Source organism: Neolamprologus brichardi, chromosome 23, assembly GCF_056152115.1.
Source record: "Neolamprologus brichardi isolate AB-2024 chromosome 23, ASM5615211v1, whole genome shotgun sequence".
Lineage (NCBI taxonomy): Eukaryota > Metazoa > Chordata > Actinopteri > Cichliformes > Cichlidae > Neolamprologus > Neolamprologus brichardi.
Window position 1 is genome coordinate 8,798,183 of NC_142125.1, and position 26,005 is coordinate 8,824,187.

Consider the following 26,005-nt stretch of genomic DNA (forward strand, 5'->3'; position numbering starts at 1 on the left):
TGTAAATGATTGAATGAATCGCAGAGCAGCTTCTTTGGGCAGGGACGTATTAAGCTAGACGCAGCAAAATACACCTCAGACTTCGATCAGAACTTGCTTGAGACAGCTGAAGTAGAGCTCTCCGGGTGTGAAGAGTCACAAGGTTTCATGTCAGTTTGGCAAAGAGTGGATGCACAGGTGAGTCTTCAGTTCATTTACTGTGTGCTTACTTTTAACCTTTTTTAACCCATCACTGGTGATGAGGTATGGGTAAATATATAAATACTTTTAGATGTGTGTCCATTAGATTGTCTTTCTTTTCCAAAAAAATAAACTTACACATTCAGATTGCATAGTGTTTAGGTTGGGCTCATCACCTATTATTATAACGTAGACCTTATGTTCATGTAATAGCTTCATTTTTATTGCCGTGAATGCTAATTTAAACCTATCTGTGAATCAAAAATAGTTCTTCCTTTTTAATTTATTTCTAACTGCAATGTGACAATCTGTACTCTCAGGGCAGCTTGTGATGGCAGCACCGCAGGGGCCATTTTTGGCCGCTGTGTTAGTCCTTGTGTCTTCGCTTTTCTGCTCCTCTTCCTCACCTGCATGTCTGCAGTCCTGCACCTGTCAGAGTGCTTTCCTGTTGAACTGTTCCTCAGCTGGCCTTTCCTCGGTGCCCCAGCACATCCAGGACTCTGTCACGGAGCTGGACTTTTCTCATAACCTCCTCAAATCTGTAACATTTCACCAGCCACGTTATAACCTCAGGAGTGTGTGGCTGGGAAACAACAGTATCACACGTTTGTCCCTGTGCACTGGAAGAAACCTCGGTGGTCAACATCTTAGAGATAAATATCGCTCAAGACCTTGGACCAGACAGAAATGTGTATCTTGGGCCCCCACCCTGCAGCTGCTCTCTGTTGAGATGAATCAGCTACGCCAACTCCCAGAGGGTGAGTCAGTGTTATATGGTTATAAACTAATAAATAAAACACTGTCAAAGAACATAAACATACACATTTTCACACGGATAAAAACTGCTACCAGTCAGCACTAACTGAAAACCTGAAAAATGTAATTAATTTCATTTAAAAGTAATTTCACTGTCAGGTGAATCTGCTGGTGTTTTAAAAGATTTCAATATCACTTAGCATTATATATACAGTGCAGTGTTTCCTGGTGGTTCAACAATACTCATCTTCTATAGAAGAATTGTGTTTTCTGGTGAATTTTCATCAAACTTTCATCTCACCAAAGGGAAAATATTTAAACTGCTGTAATAAGAAAGAACTGGAAAAAAATTATAAAAAGTACAATTTAGCACGAATAGATCGTGCATAACATTAGCAGCAGTTTAAGTTTGCAGCTAATTTTTGCTGTAAAACTCAAGACAGCTTCTTAGTAAGGACAAAAAATATATACGTGTTTAGCATTGATTCGACAAGTATCTATTGGAAGGATGAAAAATCATTACTTTTAAATCCATCATATCATTTGGTGTCCAAATGATGATAGCAGCACATGCTTTCTAACACTGTTGCTCCAGAATTGTTTGGTGTTTAGTTTAGTTAACATCCATTTAATATTCATGTGTCATTTTGCGTCCATAATGCACATTTTTTGTTGATATTATCATCCTGAAAGAGATCACTCTCTTGAGAAAACCTTCCCAGTAAGGGGAATCAAACCATGTAAGCAAAATACGTCTCCCAGAGTAAGAAGCCACTTTTCGTTTTACAGTAGGATCAAAGGTTAAAGATTTTCCTTTAATGTGTCAACCATTTGTTTATAAAAATCCACTACAAGTGTAACATTTCCCACAAAAATGTAATGAAATCTAAGTATAAAGAGAAGAAGGTTGACTCAAGCAAAAGTAAAACTGCCTGAAAACTGTTCTTCATTACAGTGCTTTAGTAAATATACTTACTGTACTTTACAATTCTATTGAACTTGCACATACTGCAGAATTTAATAATCCTACAAACTACAATCACAAAATCTTAGACATTAATATCAGCACAATTCTCAGCCAATATGAGTAGCAACCCATCCTAACATACTGGTCTTGCAAATTGCAGCGATATAACAATAATACATAGTATTCATAAACCACACCCAGTACATTTTGAGGTAGGTTACATGACTATGACTGACTGTTATCTTGGGTGGAACATAAACAGGTGGTAGAAAAACTGACATATTAAATTTAACCTTCAGTATGGAACTAGTCATGCAAGTCTCTTGTAAACATCAAAAAGTGTTTTGACTTCCAAATTACGAGACAATTTGTTCACACTAGTTAATTAGGCCATAACTTATTGTTATCATTAATATTAGGTAATAATATATAATGGTAAAGTTGCACACTCCTTAAAGGCACACCTTTAATTTCCTCATGGAATGTCATTGAGAAATGTCCATGAGTCACACTGGAAAGATTGGTCCACCTTGCCACCATGTTCAGGTGGGTTTACCTCAAAGTCCATAGTGTAATCTGTGAGATTTATGCATGTCAGTTACTGTTCTTTTCATATAAACAAACCACCCCACTGATATGCTTTATCTTTAGTACTTTGCTCCAGGCAGAAATAAACCACCGCACGTAGTTCCACTGTACAGCCTCCAACCAGTCACAGTTGTTAATCGACATTTCCCTAAAACGGTGGAAATAGAATACAACAGAACAGCCCTTTAGTGTCATTGTACATGTACAATGAAATTGTGGAATGTTGTGAATCACACAATGCCACTTTTCCTGGGCATTGTCATGTTTCTCCTCTTTCTCCTTGGTTGAACATGTGAGTGTTTCAAAGGAAACCATTCACTATAAGTCTTTTAAAGGAATGTATAGACCGCCTATTTACTTAGCAAGAGCTCTGTTGACAATCATAGACCCTGTTCTATTTGGTATTCAGATCACAAAACCTTCAGTGCCTCTCTAATGAAGCACAGATCCACAGTGCTTTTCCTCAGCAGAGCAGTCTCGGGGAGATTGTCTCTACTGAAAAGGAGGAGCCAGCAGAAAATGGCCATAAATAGACATATTGTAACACTATTCACTGTGAAAACAAAACAATTTGATTTTGTTTTTCATTGATGAGCTCCACACTGATTGAGGCTTATGTTTCATATTATATAATGTCAGCCGTGTTAATATGGCAGACCTGCAAGCGAGGATCCAGAGAGGACAAGAGCCAGACAAACTTGTTATTATTACTGAAAACCTGGAATACAGAATACATGTCTTGCTCTCTATGGGAGCTACCCAGTAATCTCTAAATGCAACTCTGATTTTCTGTCATTCAGGGCTGGAGGGTATTGAATCCTTGGAGGTTCTGCAACTGTCTTTCAACAGGATCTCAACTCTACGACTGGGAGAACTTAGCCATCTTCAGCACCTGAAAGAGTTACACTTACAACATAACCTCGTCACAAGTCTCCATCCACAGATGTTTCAGGATTTACCACAGCTCAAAGTAAGACCGTTGTTTTTGTTTGTTTGTTTTTTTGTTGTTTGTTTTTGTATTTTGGGGCCTTTTTGTGTAAATACAGGTGATTGTTTTTCAGATATCTGTTCAAAAGCTAGAGTTAAAACCTTGATGCCTACTCTAATTAACTGATAATGTCAATATCTAAGATGCAATTTGTTTTGCCAGTCAAACTCATCATAAATATTATATTGCCCTCAAAGGTCCTAGATCTGAGCTTCAACATGTTGACCAGCATCCATCCTTTAATGTACCTCACCCTGCAAAACATTGGAACAGAAGTTAGGCTGCTTGGAAACAGGTGGCAGTGTGACTGCAGGATGCACAGTCTAAGACGGCGGATAGCCTTTGACAGCAGCAGAGGCCTGCAGGTCTGGAGCATCATGTGTGCTTCTCCATCCACCCTCTCAGGCAGAGATCTGCTTCAGCTGCAGGATGATGACCTGAACTGCCTCAGTACTGGTAACATCCCAGAGCTCCATCAGGATGTGACAGTCCACAGGGGCTCCGAGATACTGCTGTCCTGTTCAGCAGAAGGTAATACATCAAAATGATGGAAAAATGCTTAATGCATATTTAGCAATTTAAACTGATAATACTGCATATCAATGTGATCTTTTCCAGACTTAGTGTGGTGGACGCCCAATGGTCAAGCGTCTGTGAACCAGCCTGATGGTGGTCTGCTCATCAGTGACATCACAGAGAGTGACACGGGACTGTATGTGTGTGTGTCTAAAGAAAAACAGGTTGTGTCTGTTTTTAACCTCCAAATCAGTAAAATAGGTGCTGCAAGAAGAAAACCTAGAAGTTTGTCTGAAACCAGCCAATACATAATCCAAGCAGGCCCCACAAAGAGTGTACGTAATGGGACAAGTCAAGGAGCTGGAGCAGTTACTCAGTCTGACTTGGCACTGGCTGTGTGTCTATCTATTTTCATCACATTTCTAATTGCCTTTATCCTTGGAGTCCTTGCAAGACCGTGTATTGATGTTCTTTGGAAAAGAGTCACCGAAAAGAACATCAATACACGGTCCCGTGAAACTAACTCTGCAGTCTCTGTGGAACAAACACAATATGACAATGAGGCCTTTTCCACTGGAGAGGAACTAGAAAGGACAGGACATCACAGGGAAAGGAGAGTTACATTTACCACTGTAAACTACAGAGAAGATGGCAACGTACAGTATTATGATACTGTAGCCAGTGGCAATCCAGAAAGCATCAATAATGATGTAGTGATTGATTGTGAAGTTAGTGAGGCTCAGAATATTAAACATACTCCTGAAGATTCAGGAAATGAAAGTAGCTCACATCAGAGCCATTCAGAGGGTAGACTAAATGATGGCAGAGATCACACTACTGCTGGACATAGGCACAACATGGAGTTTGAACCCATCCCAGATCCTATTGAGCTAGAGGAAAAGAGAAGCCTATCTTCTTCAAGCTCAGATTCTTCACTATCTGAAAAAGAATTCAAAGAGCACCACACAATGACCAAGGCTCCTAAGGTGACAAAGGACCCTTTTCAACAGAAAACTGATTTCTCAATACTTACAAAAGAAGAGGTGCCACTAAGATCACTAGAAGGCAAAAGTAAAATGCCTGGATTTACCTCTGAGCCATGGTCACCACACACAATAGACCCTGGTTATTTAGAGGAGAATGAAGAACTATTTGAATTTAGTGATTCTGTTTCTCCTGAGCGTCCCAGGAGTATCAAGAAAGATTCAGATATCAAAGAACCTTCATCAGCCTCTAGTTCATCTTCTAGTAGTGAAAGTGATGATGAAGCAGGCCACAAAGTGCAACAGAGTCCGGGGAAGTTGGGCATTCCACCCCGCACATTCAAAGAATCTCAAACAATGAGTCCTGATCCAAATGCAAAGTGGCCTACCATTGATCTTCTACACATTCCTCACATTAAGCGGCGCCTAGATATCAAAGTATCATCAGTAGCAGTAGGTTCTGACACAACTTCTAGCAGTGAAAGTGAGGAGGAAACAACGAAACACATAAAGAAACAGGAGCAAGGAGGTATATATATGCCAATTGTTCCAAATAGGTCATCTCAAAAAATAAATCAAGAGGATAATATTCGAAGGCCAGCCATTCCTCCTGAGCGTCCCAGGAGTATCAAGAAAGATTCAGATATCAAAGAACCTTCATCAGCGTCTAGTTCATCTTCTAGTAGTGAAAGTGATGATGAAGCAGGCCACAAAGTGCAGCAGGTTCCAGGAAAGTTGGGCATTCCACCCCGCCCATTCAAAGAATCTCAAACAAAGAATCCTGATCCAAATGCAAAGTGGCCTACCATTGATCTTCAACACATTCCTCGTGTTAAGCGCCGCCTAGATATCAAAGCACCATCAGTAGGTTCTGAAACGTCTTCTAGCAGTGACAGTGAGGAGGAAATAACGAAACACATAAAGAAACAGGAGCAAGGAGGCATATATATGCCAATTGTTCCAAACAGGTCATCTCAAAAAATAAATCAAGAGGATAATATTCGAAGGCCTGCCATTCCTCCTGAGCGTCCCAGGAGTATGAAGAAGGATTCAGATATCAAAGAACCTTCATCAGCCTCTAGTTCATCTTCTAGTAGTGAAAGTGATGATGAAGCAGGCCACAAAGTGCAGCAGAGTCCGAGGAAGTTGGGCATTCCAACCCGCCCATTCAGAGAATCTCAAACAAAGAGTCCTGATCCAAATGCAAAGTGGCCTACCATTGATCTTCTACACCTTCCTCGAGTTAAGCGGCGCCTAGATATCAAAGCAGTATCAGTAGCAGTAGGTTCTGACACAACTTCTAGCAGTGAAAGTGAGGAGGAAACAACGAAACACATAAAGAAACAGGAGCAAGGAGGCATATATATGCCAATTGTTCCAAATAGGTCATCTCAAAAAATAAATCAAGAGGATAATATTCGAAGGCCAGCCATTCCTCCTGAGCGTCCCAGGAGTATCAAGAAAGATTCAGATATCAAAGAACCTTCATCAGCCTCTAGTTCATCTTCCAGTAGTGAAAGTGATGATGAAGCAGGCCACAAAGTGCAGCAGAGTCCGGGGAAGTTGGGCATTCCACCCCGCCCATTCAGAGAATCTCAAACAAAGAATCCTGATCCAAATGCAAAGTGGCCTACCATTGATCTTCAACACATTCCTCATGTTAAACGCCGCCTAGATATCAAAGCACCATCAGTAGGTTCTGACACATCTTCTAGCAGTGACAGTGAGGAGGAAATAACAAAACACATAAAGAAACAGGAGCAAGGAGGCATATATATGCCAATTGTTCCAAACAGGTCATCTCAAAAAATAAATCAAGAGGATAATATTCGAAGGCCTGCCATTCCTCCTGAGCGTCCCAGGAGTATCAAGAAAGATTCAGATGCCAAAGAACTTTCATCAGCCTCTAGTTCATCTTCTAGTAGTGAAAGTGATGATGAAGCAAGCCACAAAGTGCAGCAGAGTCCAGGGAAGTTGGGCATTCCACCCCGCCCATTCAGAGAATCTCAAACAAAGAATCCTGATCCAAATGCAAAGTGGTCTACCATTGATCTTCAACACATTCCTCATGTTAAGCGCCGCCTAGATATCAAAGCACCATCAGTAGGTTCTGACACATCTTCTAGCAGTGACAGTGAGGAGGAAATAACGAAACACATAAAGAAACAGGAGCAAGGAGGCATATATATGCCAATTGTTCCAAACAGGTCATCTCAAAAAATAAATCAAGAGGATAATATTCGAAGGCCAGCCATTCCTCCTGAGCGTCCCAGGAGTATCAAGAAAGATTCAGATATCAAAGAACCTTCATCAGCCTCTAGTTCATCTTCTAGTAGTGAAAGTGATGATGAAGCAGGCCACAAAGTGCAGCAGGTTCCAGGAAAGTTGGGCATTCCACCCCGCCCATTCAAAGAATCTCAAACAAAGAGTCCTGATCCAAATGCAAAGTGGCCTACCATTGATCTTCTACACCTTCCTCGAGTTAAGCGGCGCCTAGATATCAAAGCATCATCTGTAGATTCTGACACATCTTCTAGCAGTGACAGTGAGGAGGAAACAACAAAACACATAAAGAAACAGGAGCAAGGAGGTATATATATGCCAATTGTTCCAAACAGGTCATCTCAAAAAATAAATCAAGAGGATAATATTCGAAGGCCTGCCATTCCTCCTGAGCGTCCCAGGAGTATCAAGAAAGATTCAGATATCAAAGAACCTTCATCAGCCTCTAGTTCATCTTCTAGTAGTGAAAGTGATGATGAAACAGGTCCCAGAGTGCAGCAGAGTCCAAGGAAGTTGGGTATTGCATCTCGCCCATTCAAAGAATCTCAAACAAAGAGTCCCGATCCAAATGCAAAGTGGCCTACCATTGATCTTCTACACCTTCCTCGAGTTAAGCGGCGCCTAGATATCAAAGCACCATCAGTAGGTTCTGACACATCTTCTAGCAGTGACAGTGAGGAGGAAACAACAAAACACATAAAGAAACAGGAGCAAGGAGGTATATATATGCCAATTGTTCCAAACAGGTCATCTCAAAAAATAAATCAAGAGGATAATATTCGAAGGCCTGCCATTCCTCCTGAGCATCCCAGGAGTATCAAGAAAGATTCAGATATCAAAGAACCTTCATCAGCCTCTAGTTCATCTTCTAGTAGTGAAAGTGATGATGAAGCAGGCCACAAAGTGCAGCAGGTTCCAGGAAAGTTGGGCATTCCACCCCGCACATTCAGAGAATCTCAAACAAAGAGTCCTGATCCAAATGCAAAGTGGCCTACCATTGATCTTCTACACCTTCCTCGAGTTAAGCGGCGCCTAGATATCAAAGCATCATCTGTAGATTCGGACACATCTTCTAGCAGTGACAGTGAGGAGGAAACAGTAAAGAAACAAGACCATGGAGCTGTACATATTCCAATTCTTCCAAATCGGTCATCTCAAAAAGCCAGTCGTGAGCATGACATAAGAAAACCTGCCATTCCTCCTGAGCGTCCCAGGAGTATCAAGAAAGATTCAGATATCAAAGAACCTTCATCAGCGTCTAGTTCATCTTCTAGTAGTGAAAGTGATGATGAAACAGGTCCCAGAGTGCAGCAGAGTCCAGGGAAGTTGGGTATTGCATCTCGCCCATTCAAAGAATCTCAAACAAAGAGTCCTGATCCAAATGCAAAGTGGCCTACCATTGATCTTCTGCACCTTCCTCGAGTTAAGCGGCGCCTAGATATCAAAGCACCATCAGTAGGTTCTGACACATCTTCTAGCAGTGACAGTGAGGAGGAAATAACGAAACACATAAAGAAACAGGAGCAAGGAGGCATATATATGCCAATTGTTCCAAACAGGTCATCTCAAAAAATAAATCAAGAGGATAATATTCGAAGGCCAGCCATTCCTCCTGAGCGTCCCAGGAGTATCAAGAAAGATTCAGATATCAAAGAACCTTCATCAGCCTCTAGTTCATCTTCTAGTAGTGAAAGTGATGATGAAGCAGGCCACAAAGTGCAGCAGGTTCCAGGAAAGTTGGGCATTCCACCCCGCCCATTCAAAGAATCTCAAACAAAGAGTCCTGATCCAAATGCAAAGTGGCCTACCATTGATCTTCTACACCTTCCTCGAGTTAAGCGGCGCCTAGATATCAAAGCATCATCTGTAGATTCTGACACATCTTCTAGCAGTGACAGTGAGGAGGAAACAACAAAACACATAAAGAAACAGGAGCAAGGAGGTATATATATGCCAATTGTTCCAAACAGGTCATCTCAAAAAATAAATCAAGAGGATAATATTCGAAGGCCTGCCATTCCTCCTGAGCGTCCCAGGAGTATCAAGAAAGATTCAGATATCAAAGAACCTTCATCAGCCTCTAGTTCATCTTCTAGTAGTGAAAGTGATGATGAAACAGGTCCCAGAGTGCAGCAGAGTCCAAGGAAGTTGGGTATTGCATCTCGCCCATTCAAAGAATCTCAAACAAAGAGTCCCGATCCAAATGCAAAGTGGTCTACCATTGATCTTCAACACATTCCTCATGTTAAGCGCCGCCTAGATATCAAAGCACCATCAGTAGGTTCTGACACATCTTCTAGCAGTGACAGTGAGGAGGAAATAACGAAACACATAAAGAAACAGGAGCAAGGAGGCATATATATGCCAATTGTTCCAAACAGGTCATCTCAAAAAATAAATCAAGAGGATAATATTCGAAGGCCAGCCATTCCTCCTGAGCGTCCCAGGAGTATCAAGAAAGATTCAGATATCAAAGAACCTTCATCAGCCTCTAGTTCATCTTCTAGTAGTGAAAGTGATGATGAAGCAGGCCACAAAGTGCAGCAGGTTCCAGGAAAGTTGGGCATTCCACCCCGCCCATTCAAAGAATCTCAAACAAAGAGTCCTGATCCAAATGCAAAGTGGCCTACCATTGATCTTCTACACCTTCCTCGAGTTAAGCGGCGCCTAGATATCAAAGCATCATCTGTAGATTCTGACACATCTTCTAGCAGTGACAGTGAGGAGGAAACAACAAAACACATAAAGAAACAGGAGCAAGGAGGTATATATATGCCAATTGTTCCAAACAGGTCATCTCAAAAAATAAATCAAGAGGATAATATTCGAAGGCCTGCCATTCCTCCTGAGCGTCCCAGGAGTATCAAGAAAGATTCAGATATCAAAGAACCTTCATCAGCCTCTAGTTCATCTTCTAGTAGTGAAAGTGATGATGAAACAGGTCCCAGAGTGCAGCAGAGTCCAAGGAAGTTGGGTATTGCATCTCGCCCATTCAAAGAATCTCAAACAAAGAGTCCCGATCCAAATGCAAAGTGGCCTACCATTGATCTTCTACACCTTCCTCGAGTTAAGCGGCGCCTAGATATCAAAGCACCATCAGTAGGTTCTGACACATCTTCTAGCAGTGACAGTGAGGAGGAAACAACAAAACACATAAAGAAACAGGAGCAAGGAGGTATATATATGCCAATTGTTCCAAACAGGTCATCTCAAAAAATAAATCAAGAGGATAATATTCGAAGGCCTGCCATTCCTCCTGAGCATCCCAGGAGTATCAAGAAAGATTCAGATATCAAAGAACCTTCATCAGCCTCTAGTTCATCTTCTAGTAGTGAAAGTGATGATGAAGCAGGCCACAAAGTGCAGCAGGTTCCAGGAAAGTTGGGCATTCCACCCCGCACATTCAGAGAATCTCAAACAAAGAGTCCTGATCCAAATGCAAAGTGGCCTACCATTGATCTTCTACACCTTCCTCGAGTTAAGCGGCGCCTAGATATCAAAGCATCATCTGTAGATTCGGACACATCTTCTAGCAGTGACAGTGAGGAGGAAACAGTAAAGAAACAAGACCATGGAGCTGTACATATTCCAATTCTTCCAAATCGGTCATCTCAAAAAGCCAGTCGTGAGCATGACATAAGAAAACCTGCCATTCCTCCTGAGCGTCCCAGGAGTATCAAGAAAGATTCAGATATCAAAGAACCTTCATCAGCGTCTAGTTCATCTTCTAGTAGTGAAAGTGATGATGAAACAGGTCCCAGAGTGCAGCAGAGTCCAGGGAAGTTGGGTATTGCATCTCGCCCATTCAAAGAATCTCAAACAAAGAGTCCTGATCCAAATGCAAAGTGGCCTACCATTGATCTTCTGCACCTTCCTCGAGTTAAGCGGCGCCTAGATATCAAAGCACCATCAGTAGGTTCTGACACATCTTCTAGCAGTGACAGTGAGGAGGAAACAACAAAACACATAAAGAAACAGGAGGAAGGAGGTATATATATGCCAATTGTTCCAAACAGGTCATCTCAAAAAATAAATCAAGAGGATAATATTCGAAGGCCTGCCATTCCTCCTGAGCGTCCCAGGAGTATCAAGAAAGATTCAGATATCAAAGAACCTTCATCAGCGTCTAGTTCATCTTCTAGTAGTGAAAGTGATGATGAAGCAGGCCACAAAGTGCAGCAGGTTCCAGGAAAGTTGGGCATTCCACCCCGCACATTCAGAGAATCTCAAACAAAGAATCCTGATCCAAATGCAAAGTGGCCTACCATTGATTTTCTACACCTTCCTCGAGTTAAGCGGCGCCTAGATATCAAAGCATCATTTGTAGATACGGACACATCTTCTAGCAGTGACAGTGAGGAGGAAACAGTAAAGAAACAAGACCATGGAGCTGTACATATTCCAATTCTTCCAAATCGGTCATCTCAAAAAGCCAGTCGTGAGCATGACATAAGAAAACCTGCCATTCCTCCTGAGCGTCCCAGGAGTATCAAGAAAGATTCAGATATCAAAGAACCTTCATCAGCGTCTAGTTCATCTTCTAGTAGTGAAAGTGATGATGAAACAGGTCCCAGAGTGCAGCAGAGTCCAGGGAAGTTGGGTATTGCATCTCGCCCATTCAGAGAATCTCAAACAAAGAGTCCTGATCCAAATGCAAAGTGGCCTACCATTGATCTTCAACACCTTCCTCGAGTTAAGCGGCGCCTAGATATCAAAGCACCATCAGTAGATTCTGACACATCTTCTAGCAGTGACAGTGAGGAGGAAACAACGAAACACATAAAGAAACAGGAGCAAGGAGGTATAAATATGGCAATTGTTCCAAACAGGTCATCTCAAAAAATAAATCAAGAGGATAATATTCGAAGGCCTGCCGTTCCTCCTGAGCGTCCCAGGAGTATCAAGAAAGATTCAGATATCAAAGAACCTTCATCAGCCTCTAGTTCATCTTCTAGTAGTGAAAGTGATGATGAAGCAGGCCACAAAGTGCAGCAGGTTCCAGGAAAATTTGGCATTCCACCCCGCACATTCAGAGAATCTCAAACAAAGAGTCCTGATCCAAATGCAAAGTGGCCTACCACTGATCTTCTACACCTTCCTCGAGTTAAGCGGCGCCTAGATATCAAAGCACCACCTGTAGAGTCGGACACATCTTCTAGCAGTGACAGTGAGGAGGAAACAACGAAACACATAAAGAAACACAAACAAGCAGATATATATAGTCCAAGGCAAGAAACTGATTTGCTTTACACAAAAACCCAATATGTTCATCATACTGCAGACATCAAATCAGTATCATCAGCTTCTGAGTCATCTTCAAGTAGTGACAGTGAAGATGAAAAAAGGGGCCAGGCAAAGAAGCAGAGTTTGGGCTCAACGGGGTTTCAACAATCTCAAACCAAACGTCATGATCCTATTTACACATCAAGCACCTCACATGAGGAGGGGATGGAAGATTTAAGAAACCGCCCAGTTGCAGTTAAACCAGATTCAAGATTGCCCGAAATGGGCCTCAGCACTATCCCCTATGTCAAAAAGCGTCTGGATATCAAGACACGTTCACCTAAGTCCTCCTCCAGCAGTGATGAGAGTGAAGGTCGGACTACAGACCAGCCTGTTAAAATGGCTACCAACTTAGGCTCTCCAACTTCTACATTGTTTAAGCTTCCTCACATTTCAAAGAAAGATTCCAATATTACATTAGAAAAGTATGTTGTTATAACAGATGAGTTGAGGGAAAATCGAAAAGACAACGTCAGCACAACACCAGAGATAAACTCTGAGCTCCAGTCACGATGGGCCACAATGAATCTTGGTGTCTCCCAATTTAGAAAGCGCCTTAAAATCACATCACCGAGTTCTCAACCATCCAAATTGCCCTCATCACCTCTGCCAGACTCCCCTTCTCTGAATCCTGAAAACAAACATGTGAAACCCTCTGATTCCTCTTCCAGCAGCAGCAGCAGTGAAGATGAGATAACAGAAAACAGAGCTCCTCCAGGCATGACATATGTTGACTTTCCAATCTATAAGCGTTCAATTATGAAAACTTCATCGCTATCTGATAGTTCTTTCTCCCCCAGTGGCAAGAGCCAAATGGTAAATGTTGCACAGGAAAGTGAAAAAGACAGAAATTCATCACTTGCTCCAAAGAGAGTATCCAGTCTGAGCTTTGAGGATGAAGTAAGGAGAAGGACTGAACAAAGACACAATGCAAATGCAGATATACCACCAGAGATAAAATGGACTGGTGTTGGTCATCATCTGTCTAAAATCTCTACACCAGCACTAAAGACAGGTCTGAATACAACACCTCCACAGCAGGCTTCACCTGCAAAACCAGAACTTCCCCAGCTGTACTCCTCCAGCATCAAAAGTGACTTTAAAATAAAGCAAGACAGTTGGAAATCAGATGTAAAGCCAACACATAAATTCTCACCCATTAGTGCCAATAGTACTTCTTCTGCATCCGGAGGTGCTCTTCACAGGCTTTACAACTCACCCAACACCACATATGAGAATCCAAGCCCTCTTTTGCTCTCTGATAGGAAGGAAAGAAAAGGCCTCAGTGCCCTAAAAGTCATGTCATCAGAGAGAAAAATGTGGGACACGGTGGATTTCAGTGGGGATGGATCTCCTACAGTTGATGACCACAGTCCACAAGTTGACACCGGTGTTTATTATCGCAAGTCTGAGCCGGACATCAAACCCCTGCCACGATTACATCTCCCCTCTGCTTCACCAGATGAGAGAAGAGCTACAGATTTGTTGTATGATCTTCCCCGCTACAGGAGCCATGACATCAAACCACCACAAGTTGCCCCACCTCCTATTCCTGTAACACTACCGCCAGAGGAGGCCGTTGGGCTTACATGGAGATCTCCACAGGACAATAAGAAACACGGCTCGGAAGGAAATAGAACCTATCAGCAACAGAGACAAAACACAGAGGAACCTGTTGCTTCTTCGCTTACACCAGAATACCCACCAATCTATTTAAACACTTCAAACATCAGTCATGTTTAATGACAAGTCAATTCATGCTAAACACTTAAAAAGCCACCCAGATGATAGGCATGATTCTCTGAGCTTAAGTTATCCTGTGAATGTCAAAAATATTGTGAATTGTATATTATGTGTGACTTTGGAATGAAATGTAAGCTATAATCATTCATTGGCTAGGGCTGCCACAGAGCACTTAAATGCAGTCTTTATCGATGCACCATGCTTATCTTTCACGTTTGACTTATTTCTGCAAAATAAGATGCCAAATGAGTTATTTACTTGCATTCATGAACAGAATTTCTGACTTCTGAAGGAAGTCCAGTGTGATGGCTCAAATTTGTGTATAAAAACCTAAATTCAGTGATGTTAAAGACTAAATCATGAAATAATTTAGATTATTTTTGTATCTCTAATTGAACATTTTAGCAAATAATAATAATAATAAAAATATAAATTTGCACATATACATTTTTATTTGTATATTTGCTACATCCCAGATTTTTTTGCAATTTATTTAGCTATTTCAGGTACAAAAACTGATGATGTAGAGGTCTCAAAATCCTATGTATTAAATGTGATACACTTGACATTACAAGGTTAAACAAGGGCGAACTATCAACTAAATAACCAGAACATAAGCCATAAATAAGTTAATAAACCATTTTATTTACTTGTATAGACACAGGTTATAGTGAAAACAGACATATAGACACATAGTTTACATACATATATACAGTTGGGACAAGGCTGTTCATCCTCCTGCATTATCAAGGGAGAAGACTAAACCACTGATCTCTACACAGTATTTGGTAAGCAATCCTACAACTACTTTAGTCTTAAGGTTTATGCTGATGGTTGATGCATTGTAGTGACGACAAAGGTTTCTGTGTAGTTTTCAACTGAAATGGATTTATGGAAGCGTTTATGTATGTCATGACAATGTAGTGCAACAGTAGCAAAACAGGCTACTGTCTGCATTGCCTGCAGTTTGCCAAAGTTTTGCAGCATATGTAAGGATGTGTAACAAAGGGTAAATGCAGGAGGGAACTCCTGTTCCACCATGAGGTTACAGGTGTGTTCCAGGTCTTAATAAACACAATCATGTTTATCATCAGAATTTAAAGAACATGATTGTGTTTATGAAATTAAGCACAAAACACTTGCACAAAAACCTGTACAAAACAAAAACAAAAAGTTTGAAAAATGTTTTCAAAAAATCTCATCCATTCACAAAAGGCTCTGTCGGAGCATGCATGCAAATATTAAATCTTCTGACAATTCAGCATCACATCACAGCCAAAGACAAAAATTTATACATGTGTTACAAGAACATTATACTAGGCGAAAAGAACAGCATAGCATCATCACAAAGTTCCAAACTGTCAGTGTCCACTGTTTTGAGTACATCCTATGGGTGGTACAAAGCAACACTTTCACCAAACGTACCTTACTACTCAAGCCTAAAGGACCTCATCCTGAGAGGGTCACCGGTCTTCCACTGCAGTTACATTAACACCGTCAGTGTTGGGAGAGATGCTACTGGTAAGAGGAGACCTGAAACTATCAGTGGACTAAGGAAGACAAACAGATGCCACATATCAAGACAAAATGGACACCAACTAGCTCTATGTCAACTTATAACACAGCCAAAACAGTCTGAGTTCATCCTGAAATAATCCCTGACCACTCAGTGTGTCTGTGTGCATGTACTCTTATCACACGTGTATGTACATTTGGATTTATTGGTATGTGTGTGGGACACACAAAGTGACTTCCATGTTTTGAGGCACAGTAATACTCTCATCTACAGAACGTAGATACATAAATCAGTCATCAGACCAATAAATGCTGATCAGAGCACTAGTGGCTCACCGCTGTACTGTAATAAGAGTTGGTAAGCAGCAATGCTAAACTGTTTGGTGTTATGAGGTCTGAAGCCTTTGCAGGGGGCTAGCAAATGAATAGCTAGAAGCAAAAAAAAAAAGCTGAAGCAATCAAAACTGGAGGGGAAAGAAGAAAACAAACAAAAAACAACTACAAACTGGCACAAATCAATAGAATAGAAACTTGCAATCAACCATTTGACACAGTGTGCTTCTTGAAGTACTCCTATGAAACGCAAAATATGACAAAAAAAATTTAAGTGCTATCTGTCCAGAAAAGCTCAAGTTCAAGTTCATTGCACAGATGTATAATACTTTAATGTGCCCAGGTCAAAGTGACCCTATTTAAGACTCAGACACAATGCATGAATGGTCACTTCTCTCAGTTTCTCTGTGCTGAAGACAAGGGGTGAGGAGTGGTTCTCCCACACAATACCATTTTGCTTCCATCATCCATGTATGACACCACGTTATCCTAACACAGACAGCAATATGACATGTCACAGTGAGAGAGCAATGCCACTAGGGATTGCTGCAAGCTTGCCCACTACGCAACTTCGGGAGGGAGCACAGCAGCCCTCCTGCCTCCACGCTCTGAGCAGCGTGCATGCAGGCTGCAAACCCAGCAACCCCACCCTAGCCCACCCACAGCCCAAACCCCTCCTTTCCCCAGGAAGCACCCACAGTCACTCCTTTACTTTTTTTTTGTATTGGTTACTTATTGGTTATTGATTCTCAGAGTCGTTGTTGTCACAGTTGTATTACTTTCCCATTTTTGCGCTGCAGTTATGACATCTGTCTTTCTTTGTACCATTCCACAAACTCGTCCAACAAAACAGGCCCTAATGAAAAAAAACAAACAAAAACAAAGATGAGGCACAAATTTCAGTATATTACAAAATTAGTATTTGGGTAACACTCAGCTACACGTAAATGTGTGCTCACTTACAGGCACCATCTTCATCATAGTTGCTGAGGTCCAGGTTGATTGTCCTGCTGAACTCTAAAACATTGCACCATTGGTCTTTGTTGATGACTTTGTACTTTGATTGCTGAGGAATAACAAATAAATCCTTTAGTTTTTTAGCTACAACAGCTCTTTCTAAGGTTAAAATGGGCAACAAATGATGGTATATACAACTACTCCACGAGACTTCTGTGACTGATTTTCTTAAAAAACAAAAAACAAAACAAACAAACAAAAACCCCAACCAACCAAACTGCTTACCTCTAGAAACTGATTAAACACAGGAAACAAAGGCCACGTCTTTCCCAGAAGAAGCCCCAACATACATTTGGCTGTGTTCAAGTCCAAACTCCTCTGATCCTTTTCCTGTACAATCAGAACACCCAAGACTTTCTCAAATCAATGCAACAAGTCCAAACAGACAGTCAAGTCAGACAGCCAGATTAAAATGTTTACGGTTTCTTACTGAGATTTTTGTATTTGTTCAAATGAATTTAACCTGGTTGTTGAATGCTGTGTGTTGACTGCTCCACTCACCCGAGCAAAATCAAAGGCATATCTATAAATGAGCTTAAAGCTGGTGCTGTCATTTAGGACAGATCTCAGGTAGTCAAGTGAGTTCCTCAGCCTCTCAGTCGAATCACACCTGACGGCAGCAGAAAACTAGCTTAGGCATGTTACAGGATCCAATTTAATGCAAGTTACACTAAGAAAACACATCAATCTAAATAGGCAATCTTGAAAACTGTATTATAGTTAAAAAAAAATGAAGAAAGAAAAAGCACTAAAGTAAGTAAATGACATACTGCAATGAGCCCATGCCTCTCAGCCACTCCTGAAGGGTGAAATATCCCATACTCTGGGCATCCAGCTTCCAAGCAAGAACCAGCATCACCACCTGAGCACAAGCAACAAATGACAGTTGCAGATATTCTTAAATACAAGATACTCAATCCATTACATATCACATGACCTTAAAGGTCTAGGACTGCTGATTGAGAATGCAGATTAAAAGAGACTTTCATAAAGTATCAGAAATGATCAGAAATGCAAATTGTCACCACTGCCAAAAGAATGTCATTAAAGAAAATGCCAGAGAGAAAAACAGATGTCAAAATATAAAAGATTTTAAATATGCGCTTACATTCTCTGGCTCCACCCCGATGTCCTCACAGAATTTTTCCATGCCCTCTGGACCCACCACATCATCACAGCCTGATTATGATAAACAAATGTCAATAGCAGCAATTTCCCATGTATGCACTGAGAAGAGGTCAAATTGAATGAAACTAAGAGTGTGTCCAGTAAGTGCTCACCTGCATATTCATAGAACCACTCCAAGCATCTTTTACTAGAAAACATCTCCTCCTCTCGGATTTGGGATGTTTCATGTTTTCTGAAAACGCTGTGAAAGAAAAAGAAAATTTCAACCACACTACACGTGCAGTACACCATTTATTATATGTTTACTAATGGCAAAATAAACTGTGTACTGCACATATTCGAGTTCACTGAATGTTTAATTAAAGGGATCTCGCACCTGTCCTGGCGACTTTTCTTGGCTGACATGTCATCTCCAGCAGAGGGTCTCCTCTTTTTCCTAGGAGGCATGGCTTTAGAGCAACAAGCTAGGGAAGTAAACAGGAGAAAATGAAAGCATAAATCTTTAAGAACGACATGCATTATGCCAACTTTCTATAGCAAAACATTTGAGTACTAGCCAAGCACTGAGAGTCCACTTCAGAAAGTAATATTTTAATGTACATCTGGCCTGATAAAAACACTAAACTGATTTAAAAAACATAAAAAAAAAAAGAGCAGCTGTATAGTTACCTGAGGGGTGGCTGTCCTGTCCAACGTCTTCTGCCAAGTTCTATTCAAAACAAATATGCGTGAGTAGGACACAGATGTACAGGGCACATACATGCTAAAATAAAGCACACATAAACATATTGCTAATATGCATTTACCAGCCTGTGCAAGGTGTGGTGGATCTTATGGATGCTGGCCAGTGTAGTCAAGTGGGAATTCAGCTGAAAATCTATTTTCAAAAAATAAATACAACGTCAGAAAAGAACTAAACTAAACCGTGACACTCAGCTTTATGCTTCTGATCATGCTTGGCATGAGCACAAGGGTACAAGAAGGTGACATCATCACAGCCCCAGTAAGAACACTGGACTCAAATCTCAGGTGATCTTTGATTAGGAATCACACAACATTCACAGAGCACGCACTACTGTCGCTTGATTTCCAGTTTTCAAAGATCTACGTTGCTGAAAATATCTCACACGAATGAGGGAGGGACTCTCTGCATTCCTCTAAAGACGTGAGAACGATCATGCATGCTACCTTCTCGCTTCAAGCCTTCTGTGCACTGTCGATTAAAAGCTGTCACCAAACACCGATGATTTTAACATTTTTTCAGAGGCCAAAACCACACTCAAACCAGTACACTGCCGAGCAGATAGCACTAGCTGCATACCTAAAATAGCAGTGCAGACGCGCAACTTGCACAGAGTTTACAAAGTATCTGGAGAGTTTGGACGTATGGGCGTTGTAGTCCATTTCCTCTAAACAGGCCATTGGAAGCTAAGCTCTGTTTGGGATACTAAACTACAATTCCCATGCATTTGCAAAACAACTACTTCTCTCAGACCCTTCTACCCCCAACATTTACACCAACTGATTGAATGCATTTTACGTTGTTTGAAAAATATACAACATTATATGTGTTCTGGCACAAAACCAACGCACAGGCGTTTGCAGCAGCTGGTGTAGATGGCGCAAAACCCGGCGGCAGTGCTGCAGCAGGCAATGAAAGCTGTTTTACACAACTGCGTCACAATTTTCATTCCCTGTAAGAGTCCGCAGTTGACCAGAATATTGACCGATTTGCAATGGTCCTGCGTGGATGCCAAATGTGAGCTGATACCTGCTGTACGTGACCCATAAAGATGAATATAAACAGCTCAACACGCCGTTTAACCATCGAAAACCTTCTGAATTTAACTAACGTCAGCCGCATTCAGCCGAGCACCGCTAACGCGACTCGAAAAATTAACTTCGCAAAACCTTCAGTGTCAAATATAACCTTCCACATGTCCAAACAGCTAAAATTACACCAGCTATCCTCCCTTTGTTGTCGCACAAGACAGCACTAGCAAATACAAAGAGAGCAGCAAATAGCACAGAATTCACGCGTCCTCATCAAACGCCACACGACCATGAGACAAAACTGTTGTTCAAAACAGAGCAAGACTAATAACGTCTGTGCCACACGCGCTATGGGGTCCCAAATTGATCCAGAAAATCTCTCTAACGTTACTACTTACTTGCCGCATCAGAGTGCATTTTTATGAAACATACAACTGTCTGTGGGAAGTCCGCAGACCGGCCAATAGGCGGGCCTTGTCAATGTAAGCCACGCCCGCAGCTGTGGATTGAAGGTCAGCCTCATTCGCCTCCGCCTTTGCTCGCTGTCAATTGGCTAGTCGAGGTGTCATGTCATGAGAGGGAGGGAAAAGACACCAGCTCCTCCCTCAACGAAATGTGATTGGTCATAGTTCTCAAAACAGGCCGTGCTATTCGCACGTCAATCACTAGAATTTCCTCGTGCAAAATTGAAACCAACCCACGATGAAATCTGATTGGTAGTTTTACTTCTAAATTGACTTCCCAGTGTAATCGCGGTTTGGGTTCGCTTAAAGTCAACGCCGTTTGTTGGAAGTAGGAGACGGTGTATTTGGTAATGTGAGTTATGTTTTGATTTTACCAAGGTAAGGATGACAGCACTTGCAGTGATGCTGCCCTAAATAGCACTCTTAATTGCCCCTTGGGGATAAATAAAGTCTTTCTGAACACTTACCTTCATTTACGTTACCCTGTCAAATTTAGTATGCCCTGTTTGTCATGTGACTCTAAATCTCAGTTTTTGTACAAGACGAACGAATGCAAACGTAGCAACATTGTTGGGCCCAAAGTTGTTTTTTTAATATATCAGTAACATTATGGTGTTACTCACATGACTCTGTTTAAATGATTAGCTAAGCAACTATACCCCGTGTGAGTATAGAGAAGCTCACCAGGTTATTTAAACCACAGCACCTTACTCAATACAGCCATGATTAAATTTGTATTACTTTGTACTGGTGGAAATGGGTAAAACGGCCTACTGAGTTGTCCACTGCACAGTCGTGTATATAGTTCCTTTGCCTTCCAGTTACACTCTTTATGCATTGACAGTCCTAGTCGGCACTAGTTTACAGCATATGGGCATTTAATAGTGGATTCAAGGTGGGTTACTTTGCATTTGATGTGTGTTTTCATTTTTATACTATTAAACTACATTTTAGAGGAGAATGTAGCCCCCCCTCTCCTTTTTTTTTTAAACCTAATTAAATTTATTTGGCAGGTACACTTAGAAATTTGTAGGAAATACCTCACATATTAAATACGATGCCTTATGCCTTGGCCTGGATCAGTTTTAAATTAATTATTTTTAGTCATACGTTATTTAGAATAGTTTTATGTATTAGTTCTGTACTAGTGAACAGCTACTATTTTTTTCTAAATCAGAGCATTTTTGTAGAATTTGTGCAGGATATAGAAAATTTAAGCTATTTAATTAATGCTCAGCAGTGACGTTAATAAATAAGTAGTAAAACAAATGTGTTTGCTTCATGGATAAGTGAGCCTTTGCTCCTTAAGCTGTGACCTGTTGAAAGGTAATTAAGTACAGATTATATATACCATTATTAGAGAAACTGTAGCACTGATATCTGCATTTTTATTAGTGGTAGTAAAGAAAACCTTGATCTTTGGCTTATAGGGATGTGTGTCCAGTGAAATAACCAATAATAGGTGATCTTGTTATGAAGTTTGACTGCGTATATTGAATCTTTAGCCTAAACACATGTAGATAATATGTTACCTTTACCCACACTTGTGGGTCTACTAAATAGTGATATGAAAGAGCAAACACGAGGCTGTAGGCAAAAAAAGGTGTGTCAAACACTGTCGTGTAAACTGGTATACAGAGGTGAACCTTACCTGTTTTTAACACCATAGGTGAGGACACGTCTTTTTATTTCATGTGACAAATGGGAACACATTTATTTTTAACACTGTTTTTAATGTTAAAGCAGTGAATTCCTTTTCTGCATAGTTTTATATGTTAAGAGTCAATGTTTTTTAGGGGTTCTCTTTGCCTCATGGCTTGTCATCCTCATGCTCAAACAAATCTGACTGGGCAGAGCTCTGTTAGGAAGGCGGAGTTAAAAGTCTAGTCCAGGAAGTTCTATTACAGCTTGTTGCATTTGACACAAGCAAGGGGAAGCTTCAAAAGCAGCACAGTAGAGCTCCAGCAACAAACTACTGAAGGGTCTAAGATCATGAGTGCTGAAATAAGTGGGCAAACAGTGCCGACCGGGGAACCGGCAGCTGCTGGTTCAGGTTCAGCTCCCATTAAAGGAGGGTGGAAAGTGAGTGGCAAACAAATTTGTACTAGACATTTTGAGCCCAGATGCAATGCTATATGTCACATATGATAACTAACCTCTATTCTGTTTCTTACAGTGCCCATTGAGTGATGCCCATGTTCACAGAGAAGATGTGAGAAAAGTTTGGAAAGAGTGCCAAGAGGAGAGCTTCTGGTACAGAGGTAGTCTCTTTCAGACATTCAGTAAATGCTCTCACGTGTGTCACAAATTTTCATTAACAATTTGTTGAAATGTCTCCCAGTGAGAGACAAGACTTGGAAAAGCAGGGTTTTTGTAGTAGAAGTAGGGGATAGGTCATCAATTAAGCTTACCATTGAGCGTTTACATTCTTCACTGCGGAATTCAGTGTGTGGTCTTAAAAAAGGGGGGCAGATCAGTAAGATGGTAAGTAACTCATAGTGAGATTTTATACTTTCGTCATTCTCTCAGTTGTGATTACAATGTGTTTATTTGATCATGATTATTTATATCTCTACTCAATTTGCATTGCTTTTAAAGAAATAATTTAAATACTATAACCACTCTGCCCTGCCTGATCAGAGCTTTTACTTAAGGTTAAGGTTGGGTGAAGCTTGGCTGGGAGTGTCCAGAGGTAAAAAATAGGTTCTAGATAAAACTAAGGGGGAAAAAAAACACCCGATCTGGAAAAAGTAGTAGAAGAAAAAAACACACAAGAGGTTTAAAGATATATCCGTCATTTATGCACACCCACACATCTTTTATACGACTGTCGGAAAATATTTATCACAGCAAAAGCTTAAGATTGTATAAGCTACTGTGAGCAGCTTGCACTAAAGAAAATATTGTGGTCACGCTTTTTTTAGATTAAGAATTCCCAAACTGAAGATTATTGGTGTTTCATGTGGCAACACATCGTTATCTTTAGTCTCCATCTTGGCCCGGCCTCTCACCACTGACCACACAGCTGCTGCTCATCTTCTCTCATCAAGCAGTTATGTAAACATGCAGTGGCAGCAATCACTTCTTCCTGTATCCGTCCTTTCCATCCCATTAGAAGGACATGAGGTTGAGTTTCGGTATATGTCTCATTACTCCAAAGTTCATTTAGGTTGAACTATAGGCAAACAAAGCAAAATTAACGTCTTCTAGCGGATTCATTCATATGGGAAATATCGCCATTTAATCACAGACAGAAAAACTTATCTTTATACATTATGTATTTGTTTTGAATGCTGGCTTTTTAAAATAACTTTACTCTGATTCTATTATAATATTTCCCCAAACGCTGTCCAGTAGTTTGTGGCTTTGATCAGCTTCACAGCAACTTCTGTTTGACTTGATTTCTGTTTTTAGCGCTTCCATTGTCTCTGGGCAGCATGGCTGTCACCGGTGGTCTCATCTACCAAGGTAAAGCATTAACATTCAAACCCCGTACTTTAAATTGCATGATATTGATCAAAGTAAAGCAGGTGTTTCTATAGTTATCACTTTTTTCCCTCCACATAGGTATTTGGAAATCATCAAAGCGATTTGGTCCTTTTCCGAAACTAGCAGGTTTGTGTCTTTCAGTATCTTGGATCTCAGTTTGTAAGTGGCAGCAGTGATTAATGAAATAATTGTTCTTCTTCAGTTGCAGGGATCCTTGGATTTGCAGTGGGGAAAGCATCCTATGTGGGCACTTGTCGGAGCAAATTCCAAGAGCTTGGCATTCAGGATGGACCGGGAATTGGACCCTGGTCAAAGAGAGATCACCCTGGTCACAGACACAGGGAGGGCAGGTGCTGAATTTCTGTTTGTGTAATATTATCATGTTGTGTGGTAATATTCGCAGATTCTGGGAAGAGGAGTGTTGATAATCGGAAAAAGACTAACTTTGTGGTTTTTCGTTGTATATTTGATTGTCCATTTGTTTTTATTTCATTTTACTTTATTTTTTATATTCTCTGAGTAATTGCTCTTCTGTCTTGTTTATTTATTTATTTACCACCAGAGTTACACTGCAAGCATTCAAAAGTCATTCGGAATCAAATTACTTTATTAATCCCAGAGGAAATTGTGTCATTGTGCTGGTCCACCTTTAATAAATGACATAAAAACAATTATTTAAAAATGTTGCAGATGCTTATTTTTATCAGCCATTGTTATTATTTTCTTTCTCCTCTCTTTGGATGATCAATACCCTTACGCCTCAGCATGACACTTACCCAAACATTATCCTCACAGACCCTGCCACCATGTGTGTGAAGAATGTAAGAAAAATGCTCCAGCAGCACCAGCTGGACAGGCTTAAAGACTGTGAGGACTGATGTACGGTAACATTCAGTGTGCATCACTGTAAAAATAATGTATTCAGATTAGTGCAAATATAAACTCAGAAAATATGAAAAACAATATATTTTTTTTAAAAGGACAACTTTGATATGTTACATAATTTGTGTCACTGTACATTGATGCATACCTATTTAAGTATTTCCTTTCATTTTTCATCCTCACCAGTGTTGGAGAGATTTTCTGCATGAATTCATCACCTTCTTATCAATGTCTTAAATAAAACTTGTAAACACGTCTCATTTTATCAAATAACCACCAGGGGGCGCTGCTATCCTTTCTATCAAAGAGCAAGAGCTTATAGAATTTCTAGTTTTTACAGGGAGGTGAATAAATGGGTAAAGCCAGGTCTTTGGACATAATTATCAACAACTAAACAGTTATTGAATGTTAAGAATGAGAACTGAAAATAAATAAATAACAGCCCTATGACAATGGAGAAAAAAAAAAGGTTTTGCCAAACCTGAATCATCAGGCATGAGTACAGTAACGACCACATCCATAACAGCAGCAGTAGTCCTACCTTAGGTTGCTCAGTGAATATGCAATGCTTGGCTACCTTCAAAAACAACTGTAAGGTGTAAGGGGTTAATCTGTACATGGCAAATTACAGAATTTAATGTAAGGTGGAACAGGGAACATATCTTTGAGTTTTTAATATTTGGTACTTACCAGTCCAATAATAATAATAATAATGGCTTCTCTTTGTTTTCTTTTCCACATTTTGAGCATTAAGAAATCTGGTCTTAATTTTGACAGTTTATAGCACAGAAGGTGCACTTTGGAGCTGAACAGACAGCCATAACATTTTAAAACCTGTGCTTTCGTGTGTCTATAAGTGAAAGCAGTAACAAAGTTGTATAACTGAAAAAAACACGATGTGGCTTTCTTACCCTATTGTGAATGAGAATTGGTCACTACTTGTAGTAATGTTAAGCTAAGTGTGATTTTACTTCAGATATGTGTAGAGGCATTTACAAATATAACGTCTGATTTAAAAAGTTACCCAGACTGCTCACATCAGTGCAGGCCTCCACTAATCAGGTCTTGGTAAAATGGCCAGATGGAAGACATTCCTCAGTAATGAGCATGTGACAGT

The 26,005-nt window shown here is 40.6% G+C and overlaps 3 protein-coding genes across 6 annotated transcripts; 2 read left to right on the plus strand and 1 right to left on the minus strand.

The window, feature by feature from the left end:
* The first annotated feature begins 511 nt into the window (after positions 1-511).
* lrrc66 (leucine rich repeat containing 66) lies at positions 512-14,513 on the plus strand. Its single transcript, XM_087836077.1, has 7 exons — positions 512-938; positions 3,292-3,461; positions 3,677-4,010; positions 4,098-9,203; positions 9,615-9,953; positions 10,359-11,584; positions 11,960-14,513. Exons 1-7 carry the CDS (start codon positions 512-514, stop codon positions 14,285-14,287), a joined length of 9,930 nt encoding a protein of 3,309 aa, XP_087692203.1. The 3' UTR covers positions 14,288-14,513.
* A 399-nt stretch (positions 14,514-14,912) lies between these two features.
* On the minus strand, positions 14,913-20,521 carry dcun1d4 (DCN1, defective in cullin neddylation 1, domain containing 4 (S. cerevisiae)). 3 transcript variants are annotated; one of them, XM_006790206.3, is made up of 11 exons: positions 20,452-20,521; positions 19,087-19,157; positions 18,950-18,989; positions 18,657-18,744; positions 18,433-18,521; positions 18,261-18,331; positions 17,923-18,014; positions 17,654-17,762; positions 17,378-17,482; positions 17,099-17,201; positions 14,913-16,991 (listed from the first exon to the last, which is right to left on the minus strand). In XM_006790206.3, exons 1-11 carry the CDS (start codon positions 20,468-20,470, stop codon positions 16,936-16,938), a joined length of 843 nt encoding a protein of 280 aa, XP_006790269.1. In that variant the 5' UTR covers positions 20,471-20,521; the 3' UTR covers positions 14,913-16,935. The 3 variants fall into 3 exon arrangements, with proteins under 3 accessions (XP_006790269.1, XP_087692446.1, XP_087692447.1); XM_087836320.1 differs by lacking the exon at positions 20,452-20,521 and adding an exon at positions 19,469-19,611; XM_087836321.1 differs by lacking the exon at positions 20,452-20,521 and adding an exon at positions 19,408-19,459.
* A 1,932-nt stretch (positions 20,522-22,453) lies between these two features.
* ociad2 (OCIA domain containing 2) lies at positions 22,454-25,144 on the plus strand. 2 transcript variants are annotated; one of them, XM_006790541.3, is made up of 7 exons: positions 22,454-22,599; positions 22,694-22,778; positions 23,932-23,985; positions 24,085-24,132; positions 24,209-24,356; positions 24,802-24,885; positions 25,075-25,144. In XM_006790541.3, the coding sequence occupies exons 1-6, from the start codon at positions 22,510-22,512 to the stop codon at positions 24,866-24,868; spliced, it is 492 nt and encodes a 163-aa protein (XP_006790604.2). In that variant the 5' UTR covers positions 22,454-22,509; the 3' UTR covers positions 24,869-24,885; positions 25,075-25,144. The 2 variants fall into 2 exon arrangements, with proteins under 2 accessions (XP_006790604.2, XP_035763499.2); XM_035907606.2 differs by having other exon boundaries at positions 24,802-24,873.
* Positions 25,145-26,005: the final 861 nt, after the last annotated feature.